The sequence below is a fragment of the Oryza sativa genome, chromosome 8 (genome assembly GCF_034140825.1).
Source record: "Oryza sativa Japonica Group chromosome 8, ASM3414082v1".
NCBI classification, from domain to species: domain Eukaryota; kingdom Viridiplantae; phylum Streptophyta; class Magnoliopsida; order Poales; family Poaceae; genus Oryza; species Oryza sativa.
In genome coordinates this window covers 4,171,396-4,192,490 of record NC_089042.1, presented here as the reverse complement: position 1 = coordinate 4,192,490, position 21,095 = coordinate 4,171,396, and the positions used below count along the sequence as shown (strand labels likewise).

Here is a 21,095-nt window from a genome sequence, read left to right as displayed (position 1 = left end):
AAAATCAATGGACAAAAACAATTTAAAATTTGTCAATGCTGAAATTCAGTAGTCGTGACGCCGAAATTTTTAGTTCTTTGCTTCTATGCATGGGTTTTTACTGATTTTCACCAGTTGTATGCTGCGTAGTTGTAAGTTTTTTGGACCCATTTTTTCTCTATTGGTCAACTCTCTTTTACTTAATGAAAGCATAAGCTCCCTATCTTTTTTGAGGTTCAAAAGAATAGATGAAGTTTTAAAAAATAAATTAATTCTGAGTTGCCTCTCTATGTTTCCATAGTTTTTGTCGTAGTTGTGACAATGAAAAAGGAGGTAGTTGCAGTGAGCGGAAAGCCTCTCTTTCCTAGACTCCGTCTCCTCAATTCTCACTCGCAAGGACGTGTCTACAACGAGACCGTTCTCTGTATTGTTATAACCAGCTACCTCAATCTCATATCTATTGTTACTTGTACACCCAAAAGTGCATGTATTTTTTCTTCTTATGGAATTTTCTATTAAATTACTCATCTAATTTATGATCCGATTACACCATTATGTTTGTAACAATTAATTCTTTATAACAATATCTCACATGATTATATTTTTATAAAAAAATACAAATTACTTTTATAATATATCTAAATTACTTTTAGATTTCATTAAATTACTTCTTAGTCATAAAAGTAAATTTAATAAAGCCTGAAAGTAATTTACATATATTATAGAAGTAACTTAAAATAAAAAGTAAAGTAACTTGTTACGGTATTAAAAGAAATCTATTGTGGAGGTAAAAACATAAGTCTCTAGAAATTAGATTTAATCAACATATCATAGTTACCCCCACAACGGATTTATTCTAATGTCATGACAAGTTACTTTCTTTTTGTTTTAAGTTTCTTCTATAATATATGCAAATTAATTTTATGTTTTATTTAATTTATTTTTATATGTCTAAGAAGTAATTTAGTGAAATCTAAAAGTAATTTAGATATATTATAAAAATAATTTATAATTTTTCATCAAAATATAATCATGTGAGATCTTATTATAATGATTTAATTCTTACAAGCACAACAGTTGTCGGAAGGTGAACTCCTCAAGCGGGGGACTGTGAGGCCCCCTTTGTTAGTTCGGTCGGGGGCAGCAGGTGAGAATTGAGGATTTGGATGGAATGTGTGAAGTAGAGGGGGTCGAGCCCCTCAAGAAGATGAGACAAAAGGAGTTTATACAGGTTCGGGCCGCTGCAAAGCGTAATATCCTACTCCTATATATGATGATTTTTCTGAGCTTAGAAAGTCTCTGAATCTCTGGAGTATAAACTGGAGTTGGCCTCCAGAGATTGCCTTTTCCTCCGGGATCTCCCTTCTCACTAGGCATGGACCTCCTTTTATACTTCAAGAGGTTACCACATGGGTCCGAAAAGCTACCTAGGGAAAAGGAAAAATATTCTTTACATTAAATGTGTGTCTTGTGCCTTGACTTGGAAGCCACACGCACGTCGGCTGCTGTATAGGGCCCATCACATCAGGCCGGCTGACACAGGGGACGCCCGCGTCATTCTCTATTTAATGGATGAGGACTTTGGGTGCATGCATGCATCGGGAATACAAATCCGGGTACAGCTGGAGTAGTTAGGCCGGTACCAGATAGGATGAGGAGTAGAAAAGCTCCTCATCATGATCGATGGGATGGGGCGTGGCATGCCACACGCCGCCTGACACACGGGCAGCAAGTGGGCATGTTGCCGTCGTCCTATCAATCACTTGGCCGGTCACAGACCGGTCATAGCGACCAGTCAGGCGCTCTGCCTGCCGCATTTAATGCTGGTTGTTAAATTGAAACACAAGTACGATGCACAATTACCGGATTGTACAAACACATTTGGCTAATTCTATGGGACAAATGTAACGCTAATGACCACTTCTTATTCCATCATTTAAGGGGAACTCCCCTGGGCTTCTTGTTGATGGTTGATCATTCCTTATGTTGACATGTTCATTCACTAGTTTTAGTTACTAACTTATGGCTCTTGTGCTATCATTGTGATGTGCAGGTTCTTTGTTATTATTGATGACATATGGGATAGGAAATCATGGGAATTAATCAGATGTGCAGTGCAGGATAGTAAGCTTGGAAGTAGAGTAGTTGTAACTACTCGTATTTTTGAAATTGCCACACATGTGGGTTGTGTTTTATAAAATGGAGCCACTTTCTCGTGATGACTCTGAAAAAAATTTTGTACACAAGAATAGCTAATGCTGAAGGCAAATGTCTTACTTGACCACCAGCTGTGGCATGTGACAAAATTTTGAACAAATGTGATGGTATGCCATTAGCTATAATCACAATAGCTAGTTTGTTGGCGAACAAACCAGAGTAGAATTGGTCTGAGGTGTACAATTCCATTGGTTTTGGGCATGGAGGTAATAACGAAGTAGAGAATATTAGAAGGATAGTCTTTTAGCTACTATGATCTGACTTCACATCTGAAGGCTTTCCTATTATATCTCTTGGTGTAAATATGTAATGTATACGAGGGTCTACTTGTAAAATGTTTTTTTTTAAGAATAGAAGGATGATGAAGGGGTGTGTAGGCTTGAAGCCCCCTGAGAAATTGCCCCAAAACCAAACTACAATATGGTATTAGAGCCAAACCCTAGCTCACCGGCGATCTGTGGGGCGGGGTGAGGCCCAGAGCAGGAGGAGGGCGCGAGGAAGGCGGCTGGGCCTAGAGCAGCGGCATCGTACGCGTGAGGCGGCAGCAGCGGCGCGTGTGCATGGGCCGCGCTGGGCCCGGAGCAGGTGGTTGGCGGCGGCATAGGCGTTGGGCCCAGAGTGGCAGCGTCATACGCGAGCAGAAGGCCAGGCACGCGTGCGTGAGGCAGCGGTGTCCACAGCGCGCGTGCGTGCAGGAAGAAGAGGAGAGGAAGAAGGAGGGAAAAAGAGGGAGAAGGGTGAGAAGAAGAAGAAGGAAGAGAACAGCAAGAAGAGGAGAAGGAGGAAGGAGTACTATCACCGGTAGATTTGGGATTTTGTGTGGTTGATTTAAGAAGAGGAGGAGGAGGAGGAAGGAGTACTATCACCGGTAAATTTGGGATTTTGCTGTTGTGTGTGGTTGCTGCTAGTAGATTGGGATCTTGTTGTTGTGTATGGTTGCTGCTTGCTGCTAGTAAATTTGGTGCTGCTTGCTGAAGAGAGGAGAGAAGGAGAAGAAAGAAATGTCTTCAGTGGTTGGAAAGGAGGTTGTAGATGCTTCCTCACTTATCACTAAGGGTGATATGAAGGATTTGCTAGAGGATTTGTTGAAGATGGGCATGATAGGTCAGAGGAATGTAGCAGGAGGGTCTAAACTGAAACTAGAAGTGATGCCAAGTGAGTTGAGGTTGGAAGGGAGCAAAAATTATTTGAGTTGGTGTAGGAGAGCTCAACTAATGTTGAGAGCAAAAGGGGTGGATCATTTTTTGCAAGAGGGTTGTGAAGAGCCCTCTGATAAGGAGAGCCAAGCATGGAGGACATGGAATACAACAAATTTAACAGTTATGCTAGTGAGTTGCAGCAGTTATGGACAAATCTTGATCACTGTGATCCTCTACAGTTGAAGCATGAGGAGGACATTGTGATTGGAAATAAATGGATGCAGAGGCGAAGAGTCATTCATTTCTTGAAGGGGCTGAACAAGGAGTTTGAGGATAGAAGAGCGGCTATGTTCCACCAGGCTACATTGCCTACTATGGAAGAGGTTATTTTTGCTATGGTGCAGGAGATGAGGTTGAAACTGATGAGAGGCACAAATCTTACAAGATCAGCATACACTGTGGCTGATAATAGGGAATGCTACAACTGTGGACAAGTGGGTCATGTGAGCTACAATTGTCCCACTCCTCGGAACATTGGCGGCAGGGGGTTAATTCGAGGAGGGCATGGTGGATTTGGTGGAACCCGTGGTGGATTTGGAGGAGACCGTGGTGGCTTTGGGGGAAACCGCGGTGGTAGAGGAGGTGACTGGAGAGGTCGCGGTGGAGGTCGTGGTAGGACAGAGGTTCTCCTCAGGCCAATGCAGCCATTGAGGAGGGTAAAGCTATTACCCTAACAGGTGAACAGCTGACACAGTGGGAAGAATGGCAGAAGAACAAGACCAATGAGAGCTCCAACACCACCACTCACTTTAGTAACTTTGCCAACTACGCCTAAGTGGATGAAGGTACTCAGGCACATGCACTAATTGCATCTACATATAGACATCCTATAGATTGGATCATAGACTCAGGAGCATCAAAGCATTTCATAGGATTGCATAATACTTTCACATCATACACCCCTTATATCCGCTATGAAACTATCTAAATCGTTGATGGTACATCCAAACCTATTTATGGTATAGGGTCGGTAGAGTGCACATCATCAATGAACTTATCTTATGTTCTTCATGTTCCTTCCTTTCCAGTTAACCTTCTCTCGGTTTGTTCGGCTATTGATCAACTCAAGTGCATTGTTGTATTTGATGAGAATTCTTGTCTGTTCTAGGAGAAGGGACTGGGAGGAGGATTGGGACTGGAGTCAGGCGTGATGGGTTGTGGTACATCAATCATGAGGAACTGGTACTAGCTGCGGTGGTTGGAGATGTTTAGAAGGAGATCGGTTTGCTTCATTGTTAGTTAGGACATCCATCTTTGGGGTTTTGAGTAAGTTGTATCCAGACCTCTTTAGTAGAGTGGATATGCATAGACTGGTGTGTGATACTTGTGAGCTTGGTAAACATACTCGCTCTACATATGTTGGGCTTGGCCTTCATAGCTATGAACCATTCATATTAATACATTCTGATGTTTGGGGACCATACCCTGTTACTTCTGTGAGTGGTTTCAAGTGGTTTGTCATCTTTATTGATTGTCATACTCGTATGACTTGGATTTATATGCTTAAGCATAAGAATGAGGTCCTTCGATGCTTCCAGGACTTTCATAAATTAGTGACAACCCAATTTTCTTAGAATTATTAAATATAGAACTATTTTCTTAAAGAAAAAAGTCCACTCAAACTAACTATTCAAACTAACTATTTCATTGGATCGAACACCTTAAATTAATTTTTTTCTTATTTTACCCTTATATATACTATTGAAAATGGTTAACTCAGCTCCCTCATGCCTAACATTTTTGTTTTCTATAGGCTATATATTTAGGCTGCAATTTTGTAGACCCACAGATGACACCGTTATCAATGTTAGAAAATATTTTCTAACTTTTTATTATGATTTTTTGCATGAAATTTTAAAACTCGATATTTAAATCTATCTTGAGTGCTTCCAACCTAAACACATTAACCCCTCTTAATATAATAAATCTGGACATATTTGTTATACTAGGATAGGTTGGCATTTTTGGGACGGAGTAAGTAAGTTGTTAACATGTATCATCGACATACCTAATTTCAATGCAAAATACCGCTTATATAGGGAGTGAAAAAAGAGAAATACTATTAAAGGGTAAAGTGATCCCTTTTTTTAGTAGTTTGAGAGTGCAGGATGAGCTTAAAAAAAATTACTTTAGAGGGTTAACTGGTGTGACAAAATAGTTCGAGTGGGTAAAATGGACTATCTTCTAATATCCAAAATAAACTAAACTAAAATTTAGACTTAAAAAATAGAAACTAAAATTTAGAATAGTATTATCGTCAAGGCAGCACAATGGTAGTACTGCCATATATATAGACTCTTTTACAAACATCGGATGTTTCCTTTACAGGTCGGTATTATTTTATTCAACTAGCTAGTGCGATCTGAAGACTGAACAGCCCGGCCGCCCTTCTTTGTTTCTTATTCTCAACTTGCTTTATATAATATCTTGAACGTAAATTCCAGGAAATTGGTGCATATACACTATTAATTTCTGTTTGCAGGTAGTGGTGATGGTAAATCTATCATCATTTTTACTATTACCACCTAATAACTACTGTACGTGACCAATAAACAGTTAGATAAGATTTATCTTATTTCCAGCCAATTTTTTATTTATAGTAATTAATTATTTGGAAATTAAATAACCAGTAAATTATCCGCATTGGCTCCACCTCTCTCCTCCCCTCTCCGCGTGGGACGGTGTCCGTGGCGTCGCGGCATCGGCCACGGGCGGGACAACTGTTCCTGTGATTAATCCGGCCGTTTCCGCGGCGGATCCAGCATCAGTGGTGGGCGAGAAACTGAAGGCGGCCGTTCTTGCAGCGAACCCAGTGTTGGCGGCATCGGCAATGGGCGGGGGTAGTATCGGTCATGTTGGCGGCAGGCGAGGCGGTCGTTCTTGTGTCAGATCCGGTGTCGACAGTGGGTGGGGCGGCCTATTTAATGCTATAGATACTATTCTAATTATTGGGTTAGGAATGGCCTTAGTCGTCCTCTGCTGCTCAACCTTCTCTTCAGTCTTTTTTATCGCTGCCCTCTGCTGCTCGCTGCTACCAAGCGCACAGCTAGCTGCTCTCGGACGAGGCAACGACGACTCCTTCCCTTCCCTTAACCATTAAGCTACTCTAAAATCCCAAGCTTCGGATCGAATCGAGCTACGAATCGCGTCCCAGGGCAAAGAAAGGTAGGCCTTTTTCAGTTAAAATTTCAAAAGATTTCTTGATGGAAGTTTTGGATCTGTGTTGTAATCATCAACCGGCACTTCTGGGCTGGCAAACTTAAAGTTTTATTACTCAGTGGGGAGGTGCAGGGGTGAACTAAGAAACTAGAGATAAAACTTTCAACTTTTTATATGTTTGTCGTTTTGATAAAATCGATGTTGTTTCTGCGTGAGTTGGAAGTTTGATGAGAAAAATTGGAGCTAAAAGTTAAAAAAGAAAGAAATTCTGCTTGAAAACTCATTATTTATGTGGTTTGTGATGATGATGAAGGAGAGGAGCTTTCTCGATCGCAATCATGGAGCTGGTGATGGGGGCAATGGAAAACCTGATCCCCAAGTTGGGTGAGCTGCTCAAGGAAGAGTACGTCATGCAGTCGGGCGTGAGAGAGAAGATCCAGTCTGTCTCACGGGAGCTCGAGAGCATCCACGCTGCTCTCCGCAAGATCGGCAAGGTGCCATGGGAGCATCTTGACGATGAGTTGAGGCTTTGGGCGCACGACCTTAGGGAGGCGTCGTATGACATGGAGGACATCATCGACTCCTTCCTTGTGCGCGTCGACGGCCATGAGGCAAGTGAAGTTCACTGGTTCAAATGGTTCTTGGAGAAGATGACCAACCAGTTCAACAAGATCAAGGCTAGCCATGAAATCGGTGTCGCAATGAAAGAAATCGATGAGAAGCTCCAGGAGGTGGCTACCAGGCATGCGAGGTACACAATCGACAATATTGCCATCAATCCTGCAGGCCCAGCAACTGTCGATCCTCGTCTCTTGAGTATGTACAAAACATTGGCAGAGCTTGTTGGAATTGAGGGGCCCATGGATGAGCTCATGAAGATGTTGGATATTGATTTGCCGACCAAGAAGAGGAAGATCGAAATCGATGTGTCCGTTAGAAAACCGAAGATGGTATCCATCTTTGGGTTTGGAGGACTTGGCAAGACCACTCTTGCCAAAGCAGTCTACGACAAGCTTAAACCAAGTTTTGATTCTGGGGCTTTCATTCCGGTCGGTCAGAATCCTAATATTAGGAAAGTTTTTAGGGATATTCTCATGGATCTTGACAAGCAGTCATACAATGACTTAAATCTAAAGCTGCTGGACGAAAGGCAACTCATCAACAAACTCCAGGAATTCCTCCAAAAAAAGAGGTAGGAATATAATCACCAAACCTTTGGCGCCTATTGGTAGAGAATGCAATAACAATTAACTTTCTCCAAATTATTGCATGCTACAGTTTGATGCAGATTCATGTCGTTCCTCCTTACTACTTCTGTTTATATATATAACAAAATCTCATGCTACTGTAATATGGTTGATGGTTTTCTGCGGTTGTTGTGTTCTGCTTGCTTTTACATGTTCTTCCACTAGTTTTAATTACTAACTCTATTCCCTTTCATTGTTGTGTGGATATATGTACCAGGTGTTTTGTAGTCATTGATGACATATGGGATAAGGATTCATGGAGGTTAATTAGATGTGCACTACAAGACAGTAACCATGAAAGCAGAGTAGTCACAACTACTCGTATTTATGAAGTTGCCACACAAGTGGGCGAAGTTTACAAAATGCATCCACTTTCTCATGATGAATCAAAAAAATTATTGTACACAAGAATTATTAGCGGTGAAGGTGAGTCTCTCCGTAGTACATCGGTTGAGGCATGTGACAAAATACTAAAGAAATGTGGCGGTGTGCCTTTAGCTATCATCATAATAGCTAGTCTGTTGGCCAATAAACCAAGGGAATACTGGTCCGAAGTGTATAACTCTATTGGTTTAGAACATGGATACAATGATGACGTAGATAATACAAGAAGGATATTGTCTTTGAGCTACTATGATTTGCCGTTGCATCTGAAGCCGTGCTTATTGTACCTAAGCATATTTCCGGAAGATTATTATATTGAGAAAAATTTGTTAATATGGAAGTGGATAGCAGAGGGTTTTGTACATGAGAAACAAGCAGCAAAGTTAGGGTTATTTGAAACCGGGGAGGGATATTTCAATGAGTTGATAAACAGAAGCATGATCCAGCCAGTTGAGCATGAATACTCAGGGTACATGTGTGGTTGCCGTGTTCATGACATGGTACTTGATCTGATCCTCTTATTGTCAGGTGAAGAAAACTTTGTCACTGTAGTAGATGGCAGTAAGGAACATGAACTTTCATGGAAAAATGCCCGTAGATTAGCTCTACAACATTGGAGTTTTGAAGAGAACAGGAATCAGTTGGCTAATATGGGTGTGAAGCAAACAAGGTCCCTTATTATGACTGAGTGCTTTGATAAGAACATGCAATTACCGAGCTTCCAAGTTTTACGTGTACTAGAAATACAAAAGCAAGGCCGTTGGTGGAACATTGATGGTAAAATTAACCTGCAGCATGTTAGAAATTTACTTCACCTTAGGTTCCTCCATCTAGATTGTATTGATTCTATTCCTCTCATAGAGCAATTCAGAAATTTGAGGTTTCTACAAGTACTTCATCTGAAGGAATCTAACATACAAGAGCTGCCAGAGTCAGTGGGCCTGCTAACAAAATTGCTGTCCCTACGTGTTGATATTGATGTAAGGGTGTCGCCTGGTGTGATCGAGAAGCTGACGTCCTTACAGGAGCTGTATTTGTGGCCTTATAGTGATGATACGTTCCAGTTCGTGAAGGTCCTAGGCAAGCTGAGGGAACTGAGGGTGCTGCATGCTAAAAACCTTAAGCTTGATGGACAGGGCGAGACATCAGCACTGCTGGAGTCCCTATGCAATCTGCACAAGATCCAAACTTTGGACATTGACCTAAATCTTAATCCAAATGAGGGTGTCACGTGGGATGCAGGATTCACTTCCCCTCAATGCCTCCGATACCTCTGCTTGGTGTCTTTGAGGTTTCATAGAATGCCAGAGTGGATTAATTGGTCGCTTCTTCCAAACCTCTCTTATCTTGAATTGAGAGTGAATTTTTTGGAAGAGCTAGACCTTGAAACCCTTGGGAGGTTACCAAAACTACGATACCTCCATCTGTTTATACACTGCGACAGGATAGTAAGCATCGGGAAGATTGCCGGTGCTGGTGATGCCTGCTTCCAAGAGTTGAGATTTTTGAACACACCCTACTTGTATGTCCGGTTTGATCAGCATGGCATCATGTGCAGCAAAGACGAAAAAGCTGTCATGCCAAACGTCAAAACTCTCAGTTTTTGTGTTTATGTGCGGATCCTAAAAGATACCGACATACTTGGATTTGACAAGCTGTTTAGCTTCGCTCATCTTGGAAGAAGTTCGCTCCAACAAGTCCAAGTTAACATCCAATGTCGTGGTGCTCGTGCCATGGAAGTCGAGGAAGCGGAGGCGGCGTTGGCACACGCAGCCGCCATCCATCCCAACCGTCCAACCCTTCAAATCCATAAGTTTTCGGAGGGAGAAATGCTTCCCCCTCACGAGGAGGTACGCTCACACAAATGGGCCTCATCTTTTCGTTTATGTTTATACTTATCAGCTAAAATTTAAATTTTTAAGTTTAAAATTAGAGCTTATTTCGAGGTTTTTTCATTGAAATTTATTTTAATTAGCCTCTGTTTTTAGATCGCTAAGAACACTTATATAAACGTTTTATGCACATATTATTTTTCCTTTGCAAATATAGCGTTTGACTTATTCCACGAATAAGCGAAATGATGGGCTGATTAATCAATCGGACTTTTTCCGATGGTCTCTATTGGTACTGTTATACTACGCACTACTATTATTATCAACAGTACAAGACGTCTCAACTGTTGGTTTATGACTTCTAGTACTGGTAGAAAAAGAGTATTCGACTAGTACTTGGTGTGGCAGTATAAATAAATACCGGTTTAAATTCGTTTATACCGTTAGTAAAAGAACATTATATTTATAAAACACTTCTTGGAACTTTCAGTGACCGCTGGCTCCCATTTTTGGTGATTGAGCTGTGTATCATCTATTCTTCTCTATATTAATTAGTTTTCTTCTTCTTTCTTGATGGCCACTTGCTTCTCCTTCCCAGCCTAGCAGCTTCTTTCCTAAAGTTGTTGTCGAAAATCTCAATGCGCATGAGAGAAAGGACGACGATCTTCGTTTTGTCCTCGGACAGATGCTCCAGCGTAATCCATGCGTAAAGAAATTCAGTGTCTCCATCAACTGTGAAAATGCATGTCTTGAGGAGGTGGAGAAAGCAGAGGCGGCTGCGAGATATGCAGTCGACTTCCACGCAAACCGCCCGACACTTGAACTGGTAAAATATGGTGAAGATAAGATGGTGTTGTCTGGCCAACACCAACAGGTATGCACCCCAGGTTGCCTATCTGATTCTAATCCCTAGTTGGTTACTGTGAATCCCATTAATTTGGTTCAACGCCTCTTCTGCAATACCATCTCTAGGTCTGAAGAAATTCTACCATGTTGTTTTGAGTCAAGATTGTCAAAGTGGTAGCACAGGAGTCTCAGTACTGTCTTGAGCAGAACAGGGAGCCGCTGCACTGCAGATCGAGCCGAAGAACATTTGATGTAATCCTGATCAGAACACCATTTTGACTTCCATTTTATTTGAGAACACCGCAAATTTTACTCTGCAACCTGTAATAAAATGTACTTGTAAGCTCAATCTTATTTCCGATTGATGGCTAGTTGGCACGATTGCTGCGCAGTCTTGATTAAAATGTGTCCCTAGAAATGGTACCAGACTATTTTTTGAACAGAATGAAATGGTACCAGACTAGTTAGCACGGTTACTGTACAATTTGCAACATGTCTATTTATATATATACCTCTACTCCCCAGTTAGAGTGTGCTCTTTACTCTATCTTTCCAATCTCGACTCTCTTGTTTTCTACACATACGCTTTTCGAACCGTTAAACGATATATTTTTAATATAAATTTGTTTTAAATAATCACATTAATCTATTTTATAATTTTAAAGCGAATATTTACATAATTAGTTATTCGTTAATCCATGCTTTGTTTTGCATGCTGTAGGAAGGGGTTTCCAGTCCCTTTTTTTTAGACTCGCACTAGACAGTGCGAAATTCTATTGTATAGCAGGAGAAAAATACAAGATTACAACCCTAGGAGGTCGTAATCAGAAAAAAAAAAAGTATACCACCATCTACACACTGACAACGCCAACACACAGACCCAGGAGAAGGCTAGCCCCAGACCGGTCGCCGCCAAGCGGGACCGACCGGCGCTAAGCCAACAACGGAAAACATCCGAGATCGCTCAAAACCCAACCCTTACCACTAACACATAACTATGCTCTATCCAAATACTTGGGAATGAGGGAGAGAGCATGAGAGAGAATAATGGAACCGCTCTCCCCCCTAGGCCCTTCGACGTGGCCAACTTGCGGAAGCTAGGACGCCGACACAAGAGGATAAGACTCTAGTGCGAGATTGCACCCATTGCTTGGGAGGTTTTGGCAAGGGGGTGCCTAGAAGACGTCTCCAAGGAAAGTAGCGACGAAAGAACCGCCGCCGCCGTCTATCAAGGTCTTAAAGAGAACCAAGACTGGCTTTCACCCGGCAGCCACACTAGAGGGGGTGAGACGGCACGGCAACGCCCTCAGGAGGCTCGAACGCCACCATTGCCGGCCCGGCCAAGGCCGGGCTTGGTTTTCACCCGTCGTCCACCGCCTGCTGATCAAAAGCTGTTCTCCATTGCTCCAACTACCAACCCTTCACCGTCAGTACGTGAACATCGCTGCACCAACGCCCCTAGTTGGCCAGCCTCCACTGCCTCCATGTAGGCCTCCCACTCGCCGCCACCGGATAGCTGGCAAGCCACTGCCACCACCTGTCGTGCCTCCTTGCGCCGTACTGGCTTCCGCCGTCACCGACCACACCTCCTCGTGCCGTGCCAACTTTCACGACCACTGTGGCACAGCCGGCAGCCTCCGCTGCCACCTGCACGCGCTGCCTTGTCGTCCTCCACCGTTGCCTGCATGTGCCGGCTGTGCCTTGCCGTCCTCCGCCGCCCCTGCACGCGTCGGTCGCCCCTCATCGGCCTCCATTGCCGCCTACATGCCCACGTCGGCCTCCGCCGCCACCTGGACGCTCGCCCTTGCTGCGAGCCGTTTGTCAATGACAAAATTTGGTAATATCAGCATCGGAGATGAAGATTAGATTGAAGCGAAATCAAAGATGAAGATCTTTACGGAAACAGAGTAGGAATCGGCTGGAGTCCGGATCGGCTACGATTGGAATCGGCTAAGTCCGAGTCAGACTGGGTTAAGTGATACAGCCGATTCCGACATCACGACTTGGTGTACGACATCGGGTTGAGTTGATATGCTTCAAGATGATTGCCACGCATGGATAGAGTCCTGAAAAGGCAATTGTATCTATTAATTAGGATATTTTATATAATTTCCTTAGAGATATGTTTGGGCAAAAGTCTGCCGCAAAGACTTATGGTATCTTAGAGTTTGTTAGAGATAAGAGTCGTGTCCGATATGGACGTAGTTTGTAATTTTTGGGTATAAATAGACCCCGAACCCCATGTAATCAATTAACACACACGTTCAATACAATCTCGGCGCATCGCCACCCTTTTTGCTTTAGTTTTATTTCGACGAGTTCTTGCTTTCGGGTTGAGCTGCATCGGTTTCGATCTTCAACAAGAGGTAAAACTTGTTATGACGGCTTGCATTCTCGGGATTAGTGCTTCCATCTTTATGATACTCTAATCTTGTTTATGTAATTCGTCGAGTTATCATATATCTTATATAATCTCTGACAATATCGCTATCTAACCTACAATCGGCTAGCATCTATTGATAGAGGCCAGCCGATAAGGTTAAATATCGATGTTGGCTTAGATTATATATGTTATCCACCACTCTATGAAACTTCCAATGGCTTGATTGTTTAGATATTGTCCTTCTTTTCATACTTTTAGCTGCATCAGTTGTTTGATCTTATGAGTCGTGATTAGAATCTCAATCTCTAGTCTGCTTCTTGGATGCCGATTAGGGTAGTATCGGGGTTTCAGCCGATCTTACCTGATTTAACTATATTTGCTTTATATGCTTTACTGACATGTTAAATCTGCCCTTTATATTAAGATCTTGTAGCATTTAAGTATATTAGACTTTTGTTTGATATATTCTACTTGCTTTAATATCTTAATATAGAGTTGTATCGGAGTATTAGCCGATACACGCTAGATCTATCTAATCGGCTATGCTATGAACATATCTATTCCTATTATTAATATATATTTCAATCTAAGTGATTTATACTGTCTCGGCATGGCGACCGATCTATCCCAATCACTTGATTTAAGTATATATCGATATAAGGAATACATATTGTTAATATCTACAGCCGATTGAGTAGATTTAGTCCCTTTTTACTTGTTTATGACCGCCGATCGACCTACATATGTCATCGGCTCAAAGATAAATGATATGTCATCAGCCCCTTAGCCGATCGGCTATTGTTTATGGATTTAACCACGGTTCCTTTGTCGTTATTTCTTGTTGATTGCAGGATCAAATCAACTGGCACGCTAGCATACCCGAAGGCGAGTTTGGACCTGCACTGGAGTTAAGCAGATCTCCCAGGCCTCGTGTTTTTCAGCAACACCGTTGCCCTCCACCGCTCCGATGCCCATGCCTCCTACCCCGCCGCCACTTGCTGCCTCCGCGACGGCCTGCCACCGAAACTTCACAGCCACGGCCACCACGGTCGCCTACCACCGCCACCACCACTCATCCCCGCCGTCAGTCACCACCCGCCCAGATCCGGCCGGGGTGGTGTGGATTTGGACGGGGCTCCGCTGCCGTCGCCGCCATATTCGCCACCAGGTGTCGCCACTGCTACTACAGCCCCCGCCGCAAGCCACTCCCCAGCCAGATCCAGCCAGACTCGGCCCGGATCTAGCCACCATCGCCGCTGCCCTAGACAGCCTCCCCCGGCCGCCGAGCGTGGGATGGGCGAGACGAGGCTCCGCCTCCGCCATCCTTCATGGCCGCGTGGCTTTGCCGACGCCCGCTCAGGCGGCGGCGAGGCAAGACGAGGAGGGAGGCGGGGAGGAAGGTGGCGACGAGGCGTCGCCGCTCGTGCCGCCTAGGGAGGGCGACGCGAGAGAGGACCTTCCAATCCCTCCTTCTGAGGATCCTTGCGGATGAATTTAATTTTTTTATCAACTTGTTGCATGGGTCAAGTGTGATGTGAAGTGTGAACAGCTCTTCCTGCCGGTGGGTAAATTCCAGGCAATTATTGAGGGCATGACAAGCTTTTTCTGCAATGACTGAACCGAGTCACCGACAGCATGATAGGGTGTTAGGGCATGTTTAGATCTACTGGCAAAATTTTTTACCCTATCACATTGAATATTTAAACACATGTATGGAGTATTAAATATAGACAAAAACAACTAATTACACAGATTGCGTGTAAATTACGAGACGAATCGTTTAAGCTTAATTGCTCCATGATCTGACAATGTGTTGCTATAGTAAACATTTGCTAATAATGGATTAATTAGGCTTAATAAATTCGTCCCACAGTTTACAGGCGGATTCTGTAATTAGTTTTGTTATTAGTCTATATTTAATACTTCAAATATCTATCCATATATCCGATGTGATACGTCAAAACTTTTCACACCTAGATCTAAACATAGCCTTACAAATGATTGAAACAGTACAGTACTCTCAATGGACCCCAAATCAGTCATGTTTTAAATATTGACACAGTAAGCTAGATATGTTATATTATTTATTACTGCTCCATCATTCTAAAATATAACAACTTTTACCTTTATATACATGGATAAAGAAATGTCAAGATACATAGCCAAAGTTATACTATTTTTTTAAGACAAATTTAACAATACCATTTTAAAATGTTGAACCGAAATTATTCAAAAAGTTTATTTTGGAATAATTATTCAAAAAGTTTTGATTATCAAAGTTTAAACATGTTGGTTGCACACCGAGAAGACGTCACTCCTTGTGACAAAAAGTCACTCATCCGTGGAAAACGTGTTGATAAACGGTCTGCATGATTTCTTTTTGTTCTGCAAAGGAATCAATCTGTAAAAAAAAAAAAAGTGAAGGGAAAGCCCGGACCCCGGAGTAACCAAGCAGGCATACCACCCTCTTTCACTTTCCGTGGTTCCATCTCCTGATTATGTCCTCAATGATCGATCCCCTCCATCCCAATCTGTCCTTGTAGTTGCAGTAGCTCCACCCCCGCCGCTCTGCGCCTTGGCAACCATTAAATCACCTTGGCAAAAAAAAGTAGGTCTTTTGGTTAAAATTTGGAATGATTTCTTGATATGAATGTGTTCGGATATGTAGCTGTAAGGCCTGGAATTTCTGAATATTGTTATCAGCAGGGTTCACAATTTCGGATGGAAATTTCGGTTCTATCGGACCGCCCGATACGATATAATTTCAGCCGAAATTTTTATTTTTTTCATTTCTCGTGAATTTGGTAATATTTTGTTTAAATTCAGTCAAATTTTATTTAAAAATTCATAAATTTTCAGACCGAAATTTCTAAATCTTCGGACCGAAATTTTTAAATTTTCGGCCACCCCTGATACAAATCAGCAAACCGAAACATTAAACCCTGGTTATCAGTACATGGGAGTTGGGGCTTGTGGGCTTCCAAGTTCCAACTGAAAGTTTTGTCACTGGGCAGGAAGGTGAACTGCTGTATTAATCTAGCTAGTTGGGAGTTGTCAGAGACTTGAGATAAAAAATTTCAGCTTTTCATTTATAGTTGGTCGTTCGGATATATAAATGACAGTTTTCACACAAATAAAGAACAATTTACGCTTGGCAGCTCATCATATGTTGTTTCTAATTAACATCAGCTTAACCTGCTAGCTCTGCTTGCAATTGCAATCATGGATCTGATGAAGGCGATGGGTAGGCTGCTCCCCAAGCTCGGCCAGATGCTCAAGGACGAGTACGACCTGCACACGGGCATAAGGAAGAAGATCCAGTCTCTCTCACGTGAGCTCGAGGATGTGCACGCCGTCCTCCGCATGGTCGGCGAGGTGCCACCGGAGCAGCTCGACGGGACTGTCGAGCTGTGGGCGCACGACCTCAGGGAGGCGTCGTACGACATGGACCTTCCTTGTGCGCGTCGACGCCATGGAACCAGTGGCTGTCCCGCACATGCTCCGACGGCTTAGGAAGAAGGTTAGGAAACTGTTCGAGCAGAGCAACGCTCGCCGCAAGATCGCCGGTGACATCCAGAAGATGAACAGGAGGCTCTTGGTGGAGGTGGCTGCAAGGCGTAGCAGGTACACGGTCAACGACATCCCCAGGCCTATAGTTCCAGTTAAATATGTGATCCGAATTTTAGGCCCACAGTATATTCGGATTAGTTTTCTAATAGTACTTTGTATTATAGGAGAGGTTTTTTACTGTCCTTGAGGTTGTGCAGTACCAAATCCTGATCGTTGATCTAGCATCATCCAACGGTCAGAAATCGTCCGTACCTCATGGTACTGCACCTCCTCTTTCAAGCAGTATCATTGGTGGAAAGGTATTTCTGTCCTTTACTGTTTGACGGGGAAAAATCGGGGAGAGCAGTGAGATTGAGGATTTGCGGCGAGACCGGCGAGAGGCGTGACAGCAACTCGGTGGGCTCAATGCGTGGCGGGCTCGATGGCTGACGGCGGCGGCCACGATGCGTGACGGCGGCGGCGGCGGCGGAGGGCTGGATGCGCGACGGTGGCGGCTGGATGCGTGACATGTGACGGCGGCGGCAACCTTGATGGGCGACAACGGCGGCTGGATGCGTGACGCGTGACGATGGCGGCAACCTCGATGGGCGACGACGGCGAAGGGCTCGATGCGTGACGGCGGCGGCTGGATGCTCGACGGCAGCGACGGGCTCGATGCGCGACGGCGGCGGCGGTCGATGGCCGACGGTGTTGGGGTGCCCGACAGCGGCATGGATGGGCGACGACGGTGGCGGTGGGCTCGATGGGCGACGACAGTGTGGAAGAGAGACCTAATTTTTGTTAGCCCAATCATACCTCTGTTAAATCAACGGTTAGATTAGATTGGTACCTCGTACCTCATGGTACCTCCTCAAGGATGGAAAAGATGCTCATTATAGGATTAGTTTTCTATTAGGACTTCGAGTCTTTGTCTATTAGGGCTCCTAGTTATATATCCCTTGTAAGCCGCATAGGGAGGGTGCGACAGCCCAATGTATCTCCTACGTTTGTATCCAACTCCCCTATCACGATCATTGCTGGTCGACATCCGTGGTTTTTTCCCGTAAGGGTTTTCCACGTTAAATTTTTGTCTCCGTTGTGTATCTATTTTCATAACAGTCCCAGTGACATCTCTATAGGAGTTGTCGGTGTATTCTTACGGTGGTGATACATTGCTGTTTGTGAAGTTGCTTGGCAAGCTGAGGGAACTAAGGATCCTTCGAATTAACCATCTTTGTCTTCATGGACAGGATGAGACATCTGCATTTTTGGATTCCCTATGCAATCTTCACAAGATCCAGACCGTGAAGATTTTGGACGATCGTGATGAAAGTAAGGTGGTGTTTGGATCCAGGGAGTAGACACTAATTTAGAGTATTAAATATATACTACTTACAAAACTAATTATATAAATGAAAGCTAATTCGCGAGACAAAATTTTTAAGCCTAATTAATCCATAATTAGAAAATGTTTACTGTAGCATCACATAGGCTAATCATGGATTAATTAGGCTCAATAGATTCGTCTCGTGAATTAGTCCAAGATTATGGATAGGTTTTATTAATAGTCTACGTTTAATATTTATAATTAGTGTCCAAACATCCGATATGATAGGGAAAGTTTTAGTCCCATCTAAACAGGGTCTTAAGGCGTCATGTGGGAAGCAGGATTCGCTTCCTGTCAACTCATCCGATATTTGTGTTTGACGTCCTTGACGTTTCATATAATGCCTGTGGTGATTAAGTTGTCGCTTCTTCCAAACCTCTCATATCTCGAATTGAAAATAAATGTTTTGGACGGGCAGGACATTGAAGCCCTTTGGGGGGGGGGGGGGGGTTACCAGAGCTACGTTACCTTCGAATATGTATACAAAATACAAAGGTATAGTAAGCAGCACGAAGACTCCTAACGGTGGCTACTTTCAAAAGTTGAGAGTTTTCAACACACCCTTTTGCTATGTCCGGTTTGATCTGCATGGTATCATGTTTAGTGAAGAAAAGGCTGTCATGTCAAACCTCAGATATCTCGAGTTTCTTGTCTATGTGTGGATCCTTAAAGATGCTGGCCTATCTGGTTTCAATGAGCTGCTTAACTCCGCCCATCTCGGAACAAATTCATCAGAAGTGTCAAAGTTGATATCAACTGTCGTGGTGCCCATGCCGTAGAAGTTGAGGAGTGGAGGCAGCGCTGGTGCACGCGACCGCCGTTTCTGTCGGGAACGAGAACAGCGCAGCGACGACTATAAGAAATGACAACACTCCGGCTGTTCTTCCTATCCCGATAGAAGAGAGACTGCCGACTATGACAACATATGGGAGAAGACCTCAGGCGGCCAAAACCCACCTATCCACTAGGAATCAAGTACCCACGAGGACAACTCCTTAGAGATCTACAGCTTGATGTGTCATTCACAAGACAACCAATCACTCCCTAACGAACTGCAAGGTTTTACAACACATGAAGGCTGAACTCGAGGCCTGCAAGGCGTGAAACATTTAGCGTACTTCACCAACAAGGACTACCTGGTGTCCGATCGAGAAGTCAAGAAAAACATGAGCTTTCAGGTTGCAAAGTCGCTGCAAAGTCTTTCTTGACGCAACTAAATCTTCGAGCCCTCAGATCCAACAACGACGAGTTCAAGCTCGACACATTGCAGAGGAACAGAGCACGGAAGGGTCTCCAAATCGATTCGTGGGATTCATTGGCATTGCCGCCAATGAACCCTCAGTTCTACACAGTGTGGAGGATCAAGAATCTTCGGCATCCAATACTCCACGCAATGTGAACGTTATCGACGGAGGTGCTCCAAGCAATCTCAACCCACTAGACTCGACTTTGCAGGGGGCTATGGATCTTGTTCGTACTTCTACACAACATCTTAACGAGATCAACGCTCTGTTGAGGGAAAGCCATTTTGATCATGAATAGGGCTTTCTTTTGGCCTTTTGTTGAGTCGTCTTGTTTCACGTGTAGCTTCAAAGCCTGAAGACTCGCAGTGCATGGATTTGGAGGAAGGTTAAGATCTCGAGCAAGGCAAGTTATCTTTGATCATCTTGCACCCATAAGTTTAAAACTAAACCAACCGGAGGATGAATGGTTGGAATACCAAAAACTTTTGAGCAAATTTTACATGTGGGATCCACATGAGTATTGCCCATAGCCACTGAATAATACCTATTTTATGGGTAAGCTAATTTTGAAATGGGTATGGATAAAATTGGCAGCCCTAGCTTGCAGCCATATTTACAAACTCAAACGGAGTGAAGGTTTAGGATTTGTGTCTTACATTTTCAATTTGGTGTGCAGCAATATAACATATCCTATTTACAAATTTGATGTCAAAAACTCCAAACAACACACACGAAAACGTCTCTGGCCCATATCACTTCATTTGATAATTTGGTACAAGTTCACCATGACCTCTCGTTCCCTTGCAGTCCGGATAACATGATAGCAGTATATCATCCTTTCTGCGGAGTTTTACAGTACATACAAGTAGAACAGTCTGGCCAGAGTGCACTTAATAAGAGAATGAAATTCAGATTGAGAATATTCACCAGATACTGTTGACGCTTTTTCGTGGCCAACACTAGTTCACATAATGATTTGCGGTGTAAACAGTAGAGTCGCCAAAATCGATAGTCGGCTAGTGAAACCGATTTCTCAAGAATAATTCACTTTCGCGGAATCAAGCGACTATTTTACACACAAATTAGCAAAGAAAATAGATATCGTACTTACGTGATGACGAACAACTAGTTTTTGAACAAACTAGCAAAGGATAACCTCCTCGCTTTTATGGAGAAGCACGACCGTTTTTCAGCGCAAAACGGCAAAGATTAACCGAATTCTAGCGTTGCCATATCTCAGCCATGAAAGTAAAATAAAAAATAGCGGAAAAGTAAATAACGGGAAAAACAGTAGATTGATAATTTGTTCGGGGGTCCATCTAATCATCCGTGACCAGCATATATATACATGCCGTCGTACACATGAACCGATCCCACACAAAAATAGGAAAGTTAAACCCAAAAGGAAACAAACTAAAAAGAAACAGAAAATATATCTCTATCTTCACAACCGCACACGCTAATCATGCCTAGTCAAACACAAACACTAGTATAGATCCTTCCATCTGTGACGGCCCATAACAAGACTAGAATTTGCGGGCCGTCACAAGGAAGTAATCTCAATCGGGCCGAAGTTTCGCCCGATTGAGATATGGTCGCACAGCCATGGTATATCGGTATAAAACTAAAGCCTGTCACGGATGACACTTATCTGTGATGGGCTATAGTT

At 43.3% G+C, this 21,095-nt stretch overlaps 1 protein-coding gene across 1 annotated transcript; it reads left to right on the top strand.

The window, feature by feature from the left end:
- The first annotated feature begins 6,382 nt into the window (after positions 1-6,382).
- On the top strand, positions 6,383-11,387 carry LOC4344769 (disease resistance protein Pik-2-like). Its single transcript, XM_015794620.3, has 5 exons — positions 6,383-6,560; positions 6,868-7,746; positions 8,019-10,035; positions 10,616-10,891; positions 10,990-11,387. Exons 2-5 carry the CDS (start codon positions 6,893-6,895, stop codon positions 10,993-10,995), a joined length of 3,153 nt encoding a protein of 1,050 aa, XP_015650106.1. The 5' UTR covers positions 6,383-6,560; positions 6,868-6,892; the 3' UTR covers positions 10,996-11,387.
- The last annotated feature ends 9,708 nt before the right edge of the window (positions 11,388-21,095 follow it).

What these genes read in the sequence shown, in the direction of transcription:
- LOC4344769 (XM_015794620.3), top strand. Translation starts at nt 6,893, where the DNA reads ATGGAGCTGGTGATGGGGGCAATGGAAAACCTGATCCCCAAGTTGGGT. An exon ending in GAATTCCTCCAAAAAAAGAG is followed by an intron (nt 7,747 to 8,018) that starts GTAGGAATATAA and finishes TATATGTACCAG; the next exon opens with GTGTTTTGTAGTCATTGATG. An exon ending in TGCTTCCCCCTCACGAGGAG is followed by an intron (nt 10,036 to 10,615) that starts GTACGCTCACAC and finishes TCTCCTTCCCAG; the next exon opens with CCTAGCAGCTTCTTTCCTAA.